The sequence below is a fragment of the Populus nigra genome, chromosome 11, assembly GCF_951802175.1.
Source record: "Populus nigra chromosome 11, ddPopNigr1.1, whole genome shotgun sequence".
Taxonomy (NCBI): Eukaryota; Viridiplantae; Streptophyta; class Magnoliopsida; order Malpighiales; family Salicaceae; genus Populus; species Populus nigra.
In genome coordinates, this window is record NC_084862.1 from 3,939,970 (window position 1) to 3,957,749 (window position 17,780).

At 33.9% G+C, this 17,780-nt stretch overlaps 3 protein-coding genes and 1 long non-coding RNA gene across 4 annotated transcripts; 2 read left to right on the forward strand and 2 right to left on the reverse strand.

The window, feature by feature from the left end:
* Positions 1 to 757: 757 nt before the first annotated feature.
* On the forward strand, positions 758 to 3,232 carry LOC133706331 (GDSL esterase/lipase At1g71691-like). Its single transcript, XM_062131837.1, has 4 exons — positions 758 to 1,097; positions 1,687 to 1,808; positions 2,217 to 2,709; positions 2,807 to 3,232. Exons 1-4 carry the CDS (start codon positions 827 to 829, stop codon positions 3,040 to 3,042), a joined length of 1,122 nt encoding a protein of 373 aa, XP_061987821.1. The 5' UTR covers positions 758 to 826; the 3' UTR covers positions 3,043 to 3,232.
* A 6,151-nt stretch (positions 3,233 to 9,383) lies between these two features.
* Positions 9,384 to 10,451, reverse strand: LOC133667871 (B3 domain-containing protein At2g31720-like). Its single transcript, XM_062087557.1, has one exon. The coding sequence runs from the start codon at positions 10,444 to 10,446 to the stop codon at positions 9,679 to 9,681; it is 768 nt and encodes a 255-aa protein (XP_061943541.1). The 5' UTR covers positions 10,447 to 10,451; the 3' UTR covers positions 9,384 to 9,678.
* Positions 10,452 to 11,432: 981 nt separating this feature from the next.
* LOC133667927 (uncharacterized) lies at positions 11,433 to 14,907 on the forward strand. The gene is made up of 3 exons (XR_009833592.1): positions 11,433 to 13,393; positions 13,527 to 13,645; positions 14,669 to 14,907. It is a non-coding gene; the product is annotated as an uncharacterized LOC133667927 (long non-coding RNA).
* A 444-nt stretch (positions 14,908 to 15,351) lies between these two features.
* Positions 15,352 to 17,066, reverse strand: LOC133667925 (uncharacterized). Its single transcript, XM_062087637.1, has 3 exons — positions 16,660 to 17,066; positions 16,427 to 16,541; positions 15,352 to 15,543 (listed from the first exon to the last, which is right to left on the reverse strand). Exons 1-3 carry the CDS (start codon positions 16,888 to 16,890, stop codon positions 15,470 to 15,472), a joined length of 420 nt encoding a protein of 139 aa, XP_061943621.1. The 5' UTR covers positions 16,891 to 17,066; the 3' UTR covers positions 15,352 to 15,469.
* Positions 17,067 to 17,780: the final 714 nt, after the last annotated feature.

Sequence of the window (17,780 nt, forward strand, 5' to 3'; positions counted from 1 at the left end):
CAAAAAATTTCAAACATATAAATTGATTTAATTCTAATAATTAAATTTAATTTCAAGAATTTCAAATGATTTGTTAATGTTTTTTTTTTCAACTTTCTCCTCATAAATGTTTTTTATATCCCAAGTCATGTTATCACCAATAAATCCTAACAACTAATTTTTTATATATTATTTTCTTACTATGGGATTTGATTAAAAATAAAAAATTGAAAATCATAAAATAAATATAAAAACAATAAAGAAAGGATAGAGAAATTCTTCATTAAATGAATCTAACCAAAACATTAATAAATTCATTTCTCATCGAATTAAATTTATACACACCAAAATTAAACCATTCCATCTTCATAATAAAGATATATGTCAATTTGAATTTATAAATTTAAAACAGTTAAAATCTATTTTTATGTTGATTTATTGTTTATAATAATTTATGTGCTTAATTAGATTTGTGTTTAGAATTTTTTAATAGAATTTTTTCTTCATGTTATTCTATTCCTATACTGTCATATTATTAAATCAATTTTGAAAAAAATTTATATATATATATATATGACAAGGGGAAAAAAGGGGATCAAGATGTGGAAAGACTGAAAATATGCCTGCATGTATTTGGGTGCCCTGCACATATCATAGTGTAATTACTGCAATGGAGAAAACAGATGACTACATTTACTAGATCTCAACTACCCACCATACATCCTCTCTATTAAAGCTCCTTCGCCTTTTCACAGTCATAAAAATCCTCAACTCTTACATTACAACACTTCGAAATCATATTTTACAGTCTCCCTTCCTCTCCCTCCCTCCCTCTCCCTCTCTCAAGATGGCTACCTTCAAGCTGCCTTGCATGCTGGTGATTTTCTTGGTGTTTGGTGTAGGTTTAGGCCAAAATGTGGATCCATTTGGGCCAGGAGTGGGAAGGAGAAGGGAGATGGTGCCTGCTATGTTTATATTTGGAGACTCGCTCATTGACAATGGCAATAACAATAACCTTCCTTCTTTTGCCAAGGCCAACTATTTCCCTTATGGTATTGACTTCAACGGTGGTCCTACTGGCCGTTTCTCCAATGGTTACACCATGGTTGACGAAATTGGTAAATCTCCACTGCCCTTTTCTTTGGTTGTCTTTGCTTGTATGTTAAGCTTGCATGCAGTACTTGAGTCCAGAATGCCATGAAGACATAAAATACACTTTTTGTCATGGTCATATCGGTTCCCTTTTATCTTCCTTGACAGTCAGAAAAGATTCAGACTTCAGAAGAGGCATCTTTCTTTAATTAAAGGAGTATTTTCCTTCTTTTCTTGCAAAAATTTCGTTTTTTAGGATTTGCGATATGTGGAGACAGGAGAACGATGTTTAGCAAGTTTGAGGAAATAGTCTTTCTAGACTTGAATTCTGTTTCATCTTCTTATGGTCACCTTTTGCTCCGCTTTTATATTATTTTCTGTTGGTTTCTTGAAAGGAAAAGCCTTTCCAGATAAGCAACCAAATCTCAAAATTAGCAACGATCGATGCCTGTTAAGTAATGCGATTACTTACATACATCTTCTAGGAAAACGAAATTCTATTGAAAAATGAAATGGAAAGGTGGCTATGCACACACATATGTGGAATTTGGCCAACAATTGGAATCCCTCCAATTTGTGATTATCATTTTTTTTTCCTTCCATTTTCTTTGGCAGCTGAACAACTAGGACTTCCTCTAATTCCTGCATACTCTGAGGCATCAGGAGATCAAGTGCTTAATGGAGTCAACTATGCCTCTGCAGCGGCAGGAATCCTTGATATCACAGGCAGAAATTTTGTAAGCATATCCACTCATACCTGTAGACTTAAGTAGAATTATGCATCATCATGCAGATTAATGAAATTAAAGCCTTAAGAGTTAAATTTTGCCTCCTTTTATAACAATTTTATGCTCCTTGAATACATGGATTTTGTAGACACGGTTCATTATACTTGCTCCGTTGATCTAGTTATTATGCAATTCACCTTCATGTGCATCTGCAGATGGTGCATTTAATGCAACTTAATTCCTCGCTGTTGACAAATCACGCTATTTAGAGTGACAATAAATGACCATTTTGAATTCACAGGAATTGAATATAATGCAGCATATATATGGTTGGCCTACACACATGATCAAATTAAACGTGCATGGCTGCACTAATGAAACATCAGCTGATGTTGTATGTATGGTTTTCTTGATCAGGTAGGTCGCATACCATTTGACCAACAGATAAGGAACTTCCAAAATACACTTGATCAGATTACAAATAATCTTGGAGCAGACGATGTGGCCAGGCAAGTTGGACGGAGCATCTTTTTTGTGGGGATGGGCAGTAATGACTACCTTAATAACTATCTCATGCCTAACTATCCAACTCGGAATCAGTATAATGGCAGACAATATGCAGATCTCTTGACTCAAGAATATAGTAGGCAACTCACTTCACTTTACAATCTTGGAGCACGGAAATTTGTTATTGCGGGATTAGGAGTCATGGGGTGTATCCCAAGTATCTTGGCCCAGAGCCCTGCAGGAATCTGCTCAGATTCAGTTAACCAGCTAGTTCAACCTTTCAATGAAAATGTGAAGGCTATGCTCAGTAACTTCAATGCCAATCAGTTGCCAGGTGCAAAATTCATTTTTATTGATGTCGCTCGTATGTTTCGAGAGATCCTCACTAACTCCCCAGCCTATGGTAAGTGCCCCATGAATCTAATTTTTAGTGTAAATATTGGTTCTTGAAAGTATTTTCAAATCCTTGCTAATGTTTGTTTCAACTATTTTTTATGTAGGATTTAGCGTTATAAACCGTGGATGCTGTGGCATCGGGCGAAATAGAGGTCAAATTACATGTCTTCCGTTCCAAACACCTTGTCCTAACAGAGAACAGTACGTGTTTTGGGATGCATTCCACCCAACAGAAGCTGTGAATGTTTTGATGGGGAGAAAGGCCTTCAATGGGGATTTGAGCATGGTCTATCCTATGAACATAGAACAACTTGCCAATCTTGATATTGAGTCCAATTAACAGAATCCTTGTTCAATCTTCCATGCCATCTTCATAATTTTTATTACGTTACTGATCTATGAGAGAGTAGTGGTTTATTTTATATTCAGAAATCAAAGAACTGTTCTGCATGAGTATGTTCTAACTGCTACCATTAATGATAATGCCTGGCAAAAAAGCCTCTATTTTGGATACTTTGCCTTTTTGGTTTGATTGTTTATACCGAGGCCTCGTATAAAAGTTTTTAGGTTCGTTTTTTTTTTATTATTATTATTATATATTATGTAATTTCAACTTTTCTTAAAAAAAAAATTTCATCGTCCTAGATTTACGAATTTAATCCAACTTATCACCTAGACTGTAGACCAAGTTATGAGCAGAGGAGTTTTATAACACCATTTTTAGGTGCGATGCTTTTCACATATCATGAAAATAATTCACCATTTTTAGGTGCGATGCTTTTCACATATCATGAAAATAATTCTACCTGAGGCATCAACATATGTTCGACCTTTGGAAAATTAATGCCATAAGGCCTGTAATTAATTTGCCCTAGCAAGTGTAACCAAACTATTGTTGTTTCCGTCATCTACCGATGAATCCACGAAAAAAAAAAGAGGACTCGGCCTTGTTGCCGCCGTGTAGCTAATAATAGTAATATTAAAGTGACTGACAAAACCAACTCTTTGAAACTCCTCATGTTTCTTCTCAACCCAGAGTTTATTATGATTTGAAGGCATGTTCATATAATGTATAGCATATGAATAGCATGGATAGAAACTATTGTCTTTTAAACTTTAAGGTTAGAACCCTAAAATACAGAGAAAAATGAAAAGAAAACTCTAATATTTTCTAAAATGTTTGTGATGAAGTCCTAGAAATCCAAGTAGTCTAAGAATAAAGTTTCTAGGTTAGATAATCGGTTAATCAATCGGTCCTAACAATTTCATTCATTCTTCTTAGTTAAGGTAGTTGATGGTTTGTACTTGGTGCTTGGTAAGTCAAGATAGTCGGTGACTAATACCTGTAAAAAATATCTTTGATAGAAGTGGGGACTCTCTGATGTTTAAATAAATATCTTTTTAGAGAAAAAAATATAATAATATACAGTTGAGAATAAAGATTGTGAACATTTATCTTAAAGGACTCATGGTGCATCTACAACTCATGAGTTTTATCCTTTTTGTGGAGAGAAGGGGCTAGAGTATAACTTTATTTTTGTGATATTGTGAGTTGTATTTCACTTATTTTATCTAGCTAAAAAATAAAGACATGGCGACCATGATAAACTTACACCTAATGGTGTTAGTGGAGTATAGACTTGTTTTATTAAGTCTATTTATTGAAAAATAATTCCTCTAAAATTTTACATAAAAATTTATAAAATTAATGGTGTTTAGACTCAATCATCTCTTGGGTCTGGTCAGCGCCAGAATCAATGCACCTAGGTCTGGTGCACTGCTAAGCCCAATCGTGGTTGGGCCTAGCTAGCACCAAACTTAACATGCATGAGCTTGACGCACTGCCAAGTCCAATCATGGCCAACAAGGTTTTGATCTAATCATCTGGTAGGTCTAACCAAAGCCAGACCCAGCATTTCTCCACTAGAGCTTGTTTGGTGATAGCACGTGTTAGCCCAATACACCTGAGAATTTAGAAAAATTATATCTGTATGTTTTTTTCTGGTTTTTTTTTAAGATATACTAATAAAATATTGGTTCATTAGTTTATAATTAATAATTTGAGGAGAGGACAATTAATTGTTTTTGCAAAGGTAAAAATAGATCTAACAAAAAATATAAAAATATAGATTCAACGATCAAATCTAAAGTTATTGATCAAATTTGATGAGCCAGTAGAAATTCTTGATTATATGTTTGATGTGTTCTAACTTTTTCACAAACTTTATCTTATTTATCTAGTCTATAAACAAAGTTTTGGATCTTGGCCAGTTACAACAAGGTAATCTCTTTATAGAATTGGATTTATAGAACTTCTTAATCAAATATGAACCGATTCAATGATCTAACCTAAAATCATGACTATTTTTGTCAGATTCTATGTTTAACATGTTAAAACTCTTTCACAAACTTTACCTTATTTATTAGTCTAAAAGTTGCACACATTAAAAGTAACATATATCCTTAAAGTGATGCATAATTTATAGTGCTCTAAGATGGGTTCGTTTAGCTATTAATGGAATCATATGTACTCTCTTTTTATTTTTTCAATAACGGGAATATATGTTGTTGCTTTAAGCTTTGTGACATAGCATATGATATGGGACAAAAATTAATGATCATACAAGAGCAATTGCAAGAACTCTAGTACTTGTGTTCATGTGTTGCGTACTATAGTATTAACTAATGAATTTGCGGTGATAGGGTGAGTAAGAATCTCGTGATCTGCTAGGGCTACAACATCCTTGTAATTTTCAACTAGATTTCTGTAGAATGTTTATACACTACGTTCATTAATAATTGTTATATAGGTGTAAGCAATAAGTTGAATTAAAAGACATTATAATCTATAGTTTTTTAGAAATTACATACTTATTGGCAATTATTTATGTTGTACGAAAATAGCAATGCCAAGGCAAGGTTACATGAAAAAAATACCATTTAGTTTTCTAACTAATAATCATAATATAATATTACTGTTTGCGAGAGTGGTTGCAGTTGCTTTTCAAAGTGTTTTTCGTACTGAAATATATCAAAATGATGTTTTTTAATTTTTAAAAAATTATTTTTTAGATCAGCGCATTAAAATGATCCAAAACGCACAAAAAAAAATAATTTTTTTATTTTTTTCACTTATATTATTCTTTATTATCCCAATTTAAGAGGATAATCACTGTGATGCAGTATATTAACTACCATTGTTATGGAATAAGCTTTGATGTTGTTCTATTACTACAAAAGTACCAATTTCCAAATCACCAATTACCAAAATAATACTAAGGAATTCACTGTAGCACTAAAGTGAATCGGATGACACTGTTAAAGAATAGGGTCGTTTTTGTAGTCATGAACTTTATTGCAATGCAATTTCATCCGTATATATTATATTATATTATATTATATTATATTAGTATATTTTTAATGTTGGGCTTCCCTTTTATTTGCATACAACAAGTATTGAGGAGTTTGAGAAAATTATGCAACTAAATTAAAGAAGAATTTTTTAAAAAATATAATCAAAGCTTATGGGTTAAAAAAGATAATAAAATAAAATAAAATAAAAACAAAGCCTTTTTTATTTTGATGCGAACAAATTCAATATGATTCTTGAAGCTTTTTTTCACGTATTAACTTGTTTCTGTTATTTTAAGGATGTTATATTTTGATTTTAAATTTTTTTTATTTTCACATTTAAGTCCATGAAAGCTAAGAGAGGGGTGAAAAACTTGCTAGAAAAAGAAAATAAAAGAGAAACTCTCATATGATAAATAACTTTGATTTTGATTTTAATGTTTATAAATTTTTCTTTAAAGTAAAACTCAATGAAAGTGATTTTTACTTTTAATAATACTAAAAAAAAGTAAATCAAGGTTTTAAAAGAATTTTTAATTTGATTTGATTTTGTGTTTTTAGACTAATTTTAATATATGCTAAGGTTATAAATTGAATTTTAGAAGTCTATATCATTTTGTTTTTAATTCTTTCTGTGAAAACAAGATTTAAATCTAGGTTTTTAAAATGTAAAAAGTTGAACCCTAATTTTCTAAATGATCTAGATGCTAGTCTAGATATAAAGGCTGAACCTTTAAAAAAATTGGTTTAGGCTACAAAGCCTAGGTGCTAGTCTAGATATAAAGGCTTAGGCATGCATAAGCCATCCTTCTAGGCCCGAGCGAATCATCCTTTTAGGCCCTATCACCATTGACTTTGAGTTCCAGATGCCCTTAGCTAGGATATATTTCTTAGAGTTTTTTTTTTAAAAAAAAAATTCTTTTATAATTTAAAAATAAAATTATAATTGAATAAATAAGTAAAATGACACTTAAAGAATTATTTTATTTTCCCATCCTTCTTAGATAGTATTTAATCTTTTATTGTTACATTTGCTTTTTTCAAAAAAATTATATATAAAATTAATTTATGCAAGTTTTAAAATAGTGCATGTAAATACTCAATAAGGATAAAATATATTTTTTTATTTTTAATTTATAGTCAATTTTTATATTAATTTTTAAAATTAATTATTCTTTTATTTTTTATTGGGGTCGCATAAAAATATTCAAGATATAATTTTTGTTATTTCTTGATTTAAAATTGCTTTACAAATAATGATAACTTCTTATTTGAAATCTTAGTAAAAAATATATTTCTTCCAAAATTAAAAAGAGATTGATGAATAATCAAAAGGAAGTTTTTGGCTAAAAATATATATATATTCCCCGCTTAATTTAAATCTTTAGTTTTTTAAGATATTGATTTTAACTACTTGAAGTTTGTGTTGAAATAAACATCTGATATAAGAAAAAAAAAATCATTGTTCAGCAATTAAAAAAATCATAAATAAGAAATAAGTGTTTTGATAGAAAAAATACATGTTCTTTACAAAATTTAAAAAATTAAATCTTTTATAAATATTTCTTTCAATTCCGCAAATGGTTTTGAGAATGGCCTCGCGATATTAAGGCTAGTTCTTGGCGAAATGGACTGTGCTGACAGGGTGTGTTATTTTAAGACTTTATGGTGGTGGGTCGTGATTATGAGACAATGAGTGGACAAATTATTGACGAGCGAGGATTTAAGAACGAGTGTTGCCAGTTGAACATGTTACAGAGAATCTAACCCAGAGGGGCATGAAGGAGCACCAGAGAAGAACAACAAAGAAGAAGAAGAAGAAATTGAATTTAATGAGAGAGATGTTGCAGAGGGAAAATATATTGCCTAATGACTCCATCTCTACAATCTGCAATTAGAACACAACAATACAACAACCGCTGTCAATGTTTTTCTTATGTTAGAACATATATATGTTATCAGTTGATCTTTGTTTGCTAGGTCCAAAAGCAAAGCTGACGAGATCAACATGGTTGATCTTGCTAGGTGGTCTATTTTTTGGACTAGAGAGGTACGTAGATCAACATCCCGGTGGCTCCAAGAAGAGATAAAAATGACCTAGATAATGGACTGTGAACAACTGAACAGCATACCAAGCTTCATTCTTGAAACGGATCCTTGTTATTCTACCATATGTACCTCTGCCAAAGTCATGTAAGGATCTGGTTGTTACAGCATTTTTATGTTGCAAAACAAGGGCATTAGTTACATTGATGAAGGGTCAAATCTAACTAATTAAGGATCAGAGGCTCAGAGAGCTAATCACCAACAAGGCAGCAATGCTTATGACTTATCCAGTGTGCGGTGCTGCTTGAAACGTCTGGTCTGTTGCAGAAAGACTCTGGTTCCAGGCCTAACATGGTAAAAGATGGCAATTAAGTTTGAGTCAATAAAATGCATCTATTGCTGCATTGGTAGTAGCGAATGGAGATTGAGAAAGGACATTTGGCCAACAACAGATGACATGAGTTTTCACCTTTCTAAACTTGGGCCAACAATGGTTAAATGTAGTCAAATGTGGTGGTAGTTAGTCATCAAGATTGCTATTACTATGGCGAGAGTAATTACACGATGCCTTTGAGTGAATCCAAAAGCATTGATGAATTCATGGCGTTTTTTTAAAACGGTTTCCATACTGTCTCTGAAAACACTGCAGTTTTTTCGGATAGTTTCACTTTTATAATATTATCATCCAAGGATTTCTTCAAAATCTCGAGTCACCAAATGTTGTATGACTTATTGATGAAATGGGATTCTCAGCATATATATCAACATTAACTTGGGATGTTATTAGATCTGGAATCTGATGATGAATTCACAGGGTCGATTTACGCGTGGAAGCTCTCAAGGTAGAAAAATGAAGCAGCTAAAGATTAAGAAGAGAGGGATTTTCTTCCATTAATGTTAAATGGGAAGATGGTGCCTGGCTAATAAGTTCTGCAATCTGATTTCCCAAATTAAATATCCCAAGCTCTATCAGGTAATAAGTTGCTAGAAATCTACCGTTTCAGCGTTTACATAAATATACACATACTATAATGGCTTCATGGGATCTCTACTGGTTTTATGAAACATGTATTCTTGCGGGGAGGCTAAGCAGATTACATTTGGTGAAGTCGTTTGATAGAAGGTTCAGGTGCTGACAGCAGATGATGGTTGCTTGAACACAGTTTCTTTTGCTTTTTCTCTTCTTATCATTTTCTTTTTCTAGTATGCCATGGATCAATAGGGGAGGTTGCTCAGAAATGCCTTTTCAATAATGATTCCACAGTCCTGATGGAACAATGTACATTATGCAGAAATCATAATTCAACATTCCACAGTAACATTACACGCATAAATTAAGAAGCACAGATCACAGTTACTTGAAAAGTCATCTAAATTCTTGAATAAACAATCAGAAACACGTAACAAGAGAGACAGGAAAACAAAACTGAAAGCTAAATACTTAATCCCAATACATCAAAAGAGACTTAAAGTCATAATGCTCAACCTAACTAACTTTTCAAGTACTAAAATTATCGATGCTAGCAGTTTTGTCCTCTCTATAGACGATGACATCTATGTGCGATCATGAGTACTTGTACTAGCTAGCCCCATCTTCGTTCTTTCCTTGAATACTGATCACGCTAGCACAATCCCCTTCATTAGCGTTGCTTCTGTTTCCAAATGCACCATCTCTGCAACCTTGTCCATCACTGACCTTAATCAGCACAAAACATAGGTTCTCATTGCGCCTAAAGGAATAAATCTGCACAAAGTCATTTTCCTTTAGCACTCCCTTATTCAGTACACTATTCCAGCTTGTATTTAATACGTAGCAGCTGCTGGTGTTCATGTTCCACTTCCTCAAACGCATTGTTTCAATCCTAATACTATTGACGTTTTGATCATCATGGCCAAGAGTAGTACTATGGCTGACGCTTGACAAATCAAACAGCTTCACCTCAATGCCCTGGGTTTCTGATTTGGGTTTGGCCAATTCCTTGTTCTCCTCATCATTCAGAAACCCTTCAAGATCCTTTATCTGATTCATAGGCATTGATAAACGATCATGGTAGTCGCTCATATCAGTTTGAAACAATTTTTTCGTTATTCTTAACTTGAAATCCTTGTCAGTACCCTCTTGCCATGATATCAGGGGTCTTATTTCATCAGAGAAATCTAGTTGATCAAAACCCAACTTCTTCAGGCTTACCTTTGCAACCTTCCTTTTATTCGCTGTCGACCTCTTAACACCCTCTCCTTTCCCAGCTATGCCTCTCATTTTGTTTTGCTTTCTCTGGGCTTCGATCTTATCTCCAGCACTGGTACTCCTATCAAATGGTGAGAAGAAGTAGGATCTTCTCTTCATATTGTTTGATCTCTTTTTCTTGGAAATAAATGGAATATGATCTCGGTTTCCTCTCATCCTCCAGGGTATAGATAAACCAAGTGGGTTTACGCATCGAACGTCATTCTTGTCTTTCAAGTAACCTTTTTGACGACTTGTAACATTGTACCGCACAAACTCCTCCGCAACTTTTTGTGTCAGCAACCTCAATGCCTCGTCTTCATCACTAGTTGCTTCTCGCATATGTTGAAGCATTCCATCAAAATCCTCACCATCACCATCATCATCAAATTCTCGATCAAAATCAAAATATAATGGATCATGATGATCATCACTGATGAGGCGGCCCAAATATTCCATCTTTGATCTCTTCTTGTAATTTTTTTTTTATAACCAAAAAGATTGAATAGTGTAGTATATACGGGCTCTAGCTTCAGGTTCTGGTGAAAGATACATATATAGAGAGAGGGGGGGGGGTGGCAGGGCAGGTAGCTGGGTAGTATGCGAATCCTTGCACAAACTGGAAGACTTTTGTTGCATTACATTGCCTGCTTTCTATTACTATTCCGACTCGGATTAGAACAGCAATCCTTTTCCGCTCCTGTCCTTGAATCCCATGTTTAATAGAATTTCAAACCAAATTATTGTTTCAATACTCAGCATAGTGGCTATACCTACTTAGTTAAATTCATGAGTTAAGCCTAATTATAATTTTATTTCCTAGGCGCATTTATATTCTTTTTTATTTATTAAAACTAATTAGAACTTAATTATTCCATGTATGTAAATGTAGATTGACCCCTTTTCTTTTCTTTTCTTTTTGAATAATGTATAAAAAATTAAGGAATAGGAATCCACAACATAAAAATTCCTCTCTTCATACGGAGTAAAAATTAAGCGATGCAAATTGCACTATTGTTGCGGTCAAATTAACATTAACAAAACTCATGGAATATGAACTGAAACAGTCCCTTGAGTCCACATACCCTTTCAGTTTTTTTTTTTTTTTTCATATTCAGTCTCTGCCTTTCACGCTCAGGCTCTCTCAATCTTCACACTGTTGGGTTGGCTGTTCTAGCTTTTGGGTTCTTTTAAGCATCGTGGAAGGTGTTGTTTGGCTCAGTTTATTGGAGATTGGCTTGGCTTCTCTGCTGTTTTTTTTCTGTCCTGCGTGAGGACTAGCAGCTTGGCTGGCCTTTCTTCAGATGTTTTCTTAGGCTTGTTAGGCTGTGAGCCTAGAATTGTTTGGCTCTGGCTCCACTTTTATTGTCAATTGAGAATCATTGTGCATTAAATGACTGGAACAGTGGCATCATTAATAACATTTGCCCTCACATTAGGTCTCTCTCCAACACTAGGAGAGCTGTTGTGGTTTGTTTGGGGAATAACATCATGTTTATTTAAGACTAGGATTTACACTCTCAGCATATGATTTCATTGTGCCTCAGGTTGTGCTCTCCTTTTGGTCTGACTAGAATTCAGATTTTTCATATTCTTTTTTAGTTTGCAGGCAAGGCTTTTCCTTTTAGTTTGCCTGTCGCTATCTAAGTGCATGTGATGGACTTTTGCTGGGTGGTGTTTTCAAATTTTTCTTTCTGCTGTTTCTTAGGTGATGACATGTCAGTTCTTGAGAATTATTGTGGCAAGGAGTTTTTATTTTTTTTGTTTCTCATACTTTCAAGTATGTGCATTACTCTTTGGCCATCGGTTGCTGCACCATCAGTTTAATCATCTTTTTTTCTCCATTGCCTCTTCTATTATCTCTGTTTAGTTAGTTTTCTGAAACATTTTTTTGTGTTGCTTCATTTGTTGCTGTTAAGGTTAGCTGATTTTAAACAGGCCTTCTGCTTGGTTGTTTTGAACATTCATGTCACAGTGCATTTGATGCACAACCTCTGCATTAACGTTTGTTCTTTCTGCAAGATTTAGCTGGGGTGCAATACCATTTTATGTTGGAATTTGCATCTATTTATTTTATTGCTTGCAGGGTGCCTGACTTTATTTTTTCCTTTCCTTGTGTTCCATCATGCTTTAAACTCTATATGTTGCTCTCTTGGCTTTGCTTTATTGGTTTGTTCTTTTTCCTCCCTTCATTGCATTTTCACCATAATTTGTGCTGTGCATCTATTGTCAAGAGCTTTGTTGAGCTCTTCTGGACTTATTTTCTGTTGGATAGCTGCTTTGTTGAGATTGCAACTTGCTTGCTTTACTCTGCTGCTGTGTGTAAGTCTTTATGGGCTGGAAGGGTTATTGTGTCTTTTTCTTGCTTTTGTTTTTCATGTGTTTATGGTGTATTTTTTTCTTTCTTTTCGATTGGCTTCAGGAAACTTAGCTTGTTCTGCTCTTGCTTTCTTGTACTCTTTATTTTTCCCTATACCTTTGAACCTTCTAGCAGTGGTGTTTGTCCTATGTTTTCTTCCCTTTGTGCTTTAAATTCTCATCTCTATTTCTATGGCTGATTCATGTTGCAATATGTGTATGTTCTTTTCATAGCTGACCCTTTTGATTCCAGTAATTTGTTAGTGCAACATGGAACATGTTTCAAGTTTAATGCATTGCTTGGAATATTTGGCTAGTCAGGTTAAACATGTTGTTATAGCTTTTCTCACCAAGTCACTTTGTTTTTTATCTGCTCATTTATTTGTTGACAGTGTGGAACATATTAACTGCTTTATAGACTTTCATTTGTTTTTTCCCCGTTATGTTAACAGCATGAAGCCCATAATCTGCCTGCTGAACTAGAGCTGCATGTTGTTGAGGTTGCTCTTGATGATCTAGCAGCTTTATCATCCTCTAAAGTTGCCTTTCCATTGGACCCAACAACTCCTATACTCGTTGCACCATCTAGAACTAATGTTGATTTCTCGCAGCAGTCACAAGTCTCCCCAAGGCAACCATCTATGGTTATTCTTCTGCCATCACAAACAAAAAGACAACAGTTGTTTGAAGATGAAACTCCTCTCCAAAGGTGACAGGCAGCTCCTTCTTCTCATCTAAAAGCTTTTGCTTTTCAGTTTCAACAATGTCAATTATTTTTTTTGTTTTATGAGTGGCAAATACATAACTTATTAATTTATTTTTGATTTACCACTCTGCAACAGCTGGTGCAGCTGATCCTCTAAGCGGATTTACATCATTAGACTGTGGTACATCAACCATCTCCGAGGCAAATGATCCACCAAGCAAACGCCAACGCCCTTCTAAACTTGACCGTGATTAGGTAATTTTAGGTGGCTTTGCTTTTAATTTATCTCATCGGACCTGCTATCATGCTTTGCTGGGAAACACTTTATTAGCACAAACTCTTGTCTTTTTAGCTTTTCCATGCAAGGACACTTAATAGCTTTTTCAGCAAACACTTTTGTTTACAAGCACCTTTATAATGTTTCAGCTCTTCATCCATTCACTCAAATCCAAATAACCACATGCTCAAAATCAGTTTTCCTGATTGTATTAACACTGTCAGATTAATTCAAAAGCTAAGTTAACATATGTGCAAGCCAAACATATCCTCTATCCATAAGCAATATCAATATGGTTTTGCATTTTGTCCACAACTGCACAACAAAACTTCTTGCACAGACTCTCCATTTAAAGCTTTTGTTTGTGTGCCCGACACAAGGTGTTTTTTTTTTAAGTTAATGAATACATGGTTTTTCTAATTTTTTTTGTTTTTGGATGGATATAACATTCTTGGACATGAGCATTTGACATGACAGAGCTTAACATTCTGGTGATGGTTGTTTATTCAGCTACTATCTCCTCTCTCCCTACCTGCAGATCCACAGGAGAGAGATAGCATTCAGGAATTCGGATAATGAAAACATTGTTATACTACATATAGATCATTCACTTTCTTTGGAGATGCCTGTTTCTTTTCAAACGAGATGCCTGAAATCTAGATTTTTAACTTGAGCTCTTATGCTTGCATTGAGTTTTGGTTTGTTACCTCTGTTCACTTGGGGAACTGCGGGAGTGATAGCACAGAAAAATCCATGATTGTGGAGTGTATTCTGCAACGAGTAATAGATACGACCTAATATTAGTAAAATGTTACTTAACTTATTATTTTATATTTATTTTCTTGATACTGTATTGAGATTCCTTTTTGTTTTTGTCATACTTCTCTTGATAATTGGACAGGCATGGAACTTAACAAGTCCTAAATGCCTCGTCAGATAGATCTTATTCTTCAAGCAGTCAATAGATTCTGTACTTACTAGATGGTTTGTATTTTGTGCAGGATGCTTCCACAGAACAAGATCGAAACTCATCTGAAGAAGTCTCTCATGCATACAACGAACTTGAAAATGAATATCAGAAATTTCTATCAGAATGTGGAGGGAGTAACTCGGGATACTGGCGGAGAGGTTCTGCTGACTAAATCATTACAGTTCTGTTCATCCTTCTTGGTATACAATTTTCCGGTAATCTGCATTTTGCAGTGATTGAATCCTTTGAACAGTTCTGTAAAGATTTTGCTTTTCATTTGATTTCCAGTATTTAAGAATGTAACGAGGCTAATAGATGGGTAATTAGCTGGGAACGTTAATTTGTTGCTGAAACAGAAAGGTAGAGAAATCCCAAACTGATCATCTTCAAAACGTCTTTCATCTCTTAAATCTAAATTTCAAGAGGGATTCAAGTAACTGTGTACTGATAAACCACCGCAAAAGGGTGCCCCTTTTGCAATAATTTTCCCTTGGTATCAGACTTTACTCTGAAAAGCGATTTGGGAAATTCTGATCAGCAGTTTCTGCTGTCATGCTTAGGGTAAATTTCTCTTGCAAAATTGATCCACGCACTTCTCTGCCTCAAACCTCCATATAAACATAAAGTGACTGGTTTTCCTTCAAGCAGGATTCAACACCAAAAAGATAGGCACTCTCACCATAGAAGTAAAATTTAAATTATCACCTAGAGATCTTGGACAAGATAGAAATTCTGATTTAGAAAAGGTAGGTCATGCATAACAATTCTTGACAAAACAAAGATCCAGATACAATCAAAATTACATAGCAAAAGTATGCTAGAATGTCAGTTCTCAACGGACACGCCGAGCTTTTTCTTCCTGTCCTAACCCAAGAGATTTCTGCGCATTTGCAATACCTTCAGGATCTGCAATACATCAAATCCCAACAAGCAATCAATACACCTGACAATGAATATTAACGTAGTATGAAAATCAACTGGATATTACAATCAATCATGACTTGGCCTAATTTACATGGAAGAAACTATAAACCAAAATAATGGGAGGATAAAATTTATTTAAATACAATAGCCAGGGCAGAATCAAAGTCGAGAACTCTTCCTGTGAAGCTGTGGTCTCCCACGATTCAGCTGTGGATTTACAAGACTTTTTATTTGTTAATTGATCTTGACTTATTCATGCTCGCACATGAAGCATTTGTGAGGTGCACAGATTCCTGCACCTATTTCTTATTCCATAAAAGGTGCATGCAGTTAAACACAATAACCAACCATCAAGTGCCATCAAAGATAAACAGAAATTTCTTTTAAGACAATAGCTAGGGCGGAATCAAAGTCAACAACTCCTTTCCTGTGAAGCTGCGGTTTCCTACAATTCAATTGTGGATCTACAAGACTTTGTATTTGTTAATTGATCTTGAGGTAATCATGCTCGCCCATTAAGCATTTACGTGGTAAACAGATTCCTGCACCTATTTCTTTTTGCATAGAAGATCCATGGAGTTAAGCACAATAACCAACCATTTCAAGTGTCGACATAGATTAACAGCCCCAAAATACATAGAAATGAAATATCAACTAGCTCTAGCAAATTATATAAACTGCAGAAACACCGAGACAGGCATGACGATTGCAGGAACAATTTTGTGTATGAAAGTGCGTGTGCATGTACAGTCTGATTACAACAAAATGAAATAAAAAGTAAAGCAATAACTAATAATACATGGGCTAGAAATGATGAATGATTCAATATGCAATCTCCCTAAAGAACAAAGGAAATCAAACTCACCAAAGAACTGCGTAAAGATACGCGTAAAAAAGCTCAAATTTCGAGAAACATTATACGCCATAGCCGGAGGAAGAGGCTTCACCACAGTATCAATACTAAACACCCTTTGAAGAAACTACAAGGAAAAAAAAACCCGTTTTTCATCTAGAAACTAATTCAAACTCAATAAAAAAAAAGTTCAAAATACGAAAGAAACCAATTATCAAAGATCTTGTGTGCAATGAGAGAAATACCTGAAAGTTGCGCTGGAAACTGTAACGAAGTTCTGGGTCGATTTCGAGGGCTTGATCATCGTCGTCTTCATCGTCAAAACGTTGGCTCTTCTTACGAGGGACGTGCATAGTAGGCGTGGAACCAGGTTGGCTGGTGACTTTGAGTTTTGCGTCTTTGAATTTATTGGATTCATCGTCGTCTTCGCCTCTCCATGGTGCTTTCGATAGCAATTCTTTCTTCGCCTTCGTCATCTGATTGATTTTTTTTCTTTACAATTTCTTTTCTTCTTTTTTTCCTTTTGAGGGATGAGTACTATTTGAGGCTGACTCTGCTCACGCTCTGTTTGAGATTGAAGAGGAGGGGTTAAGTGCTGGTGAAGATAAGATGGTGTTTGGTAGTCTGAATAAACTAAATCCTAGTTTGTTTAACTTGTCGATAGAGTGGGAGTTAAACTTGGATTTTCTCCCTATGGATTCATCAATGCTCCACTTTCATATCTGTTGGGGAGGTATTTTATCAGTTTTTAAAAAAAAATTATTTTTTTATATAAATATATTAATATAATATTTTTTATATTTAAAAAATTATTTTTAATATCAACACATTAAAATAATTTTAAAAAATAATTTAAACATAAAATATTTAAATTTTCTAAAAACACTGTGTAGAATGCAATCTCAAACAACTTTATCTCTAAAATTTCAAAGTTCTTAATCTCTTACTATAAAATTTATCATATATCTTTTGAATTTAACTTTTGATTTTTTATTTTAATAATTAAAATTCTAAAAACACAGATTGGTTCGATTTTTTTCAGTTTAGATTTGGTTTGTTTTTTTGATTTCATGATTATAAAACCAAAACCAAACCGGTTAGTTTTTAAAAAAATTCTAATATATATAATCAGATTTTTTTACAATTCAGTTTTTTTTGTTATTTTATTTTCTAGTTTTCTTGATTTAATTTATTTTTAGTTTTTTTCTCATTCATAAAAAAAAATTAAAAAGGAATTTTTTTTTGTTTTGTTTTTTTTTTTAAATCTAACTCCCTTTCATTTGTGATTTTCCTTTGGAATCGAACATTTTTGGAATCCACCTTGTTTACAAAGATTTGGAAGCAATCCACTTTATCAGATTTTACC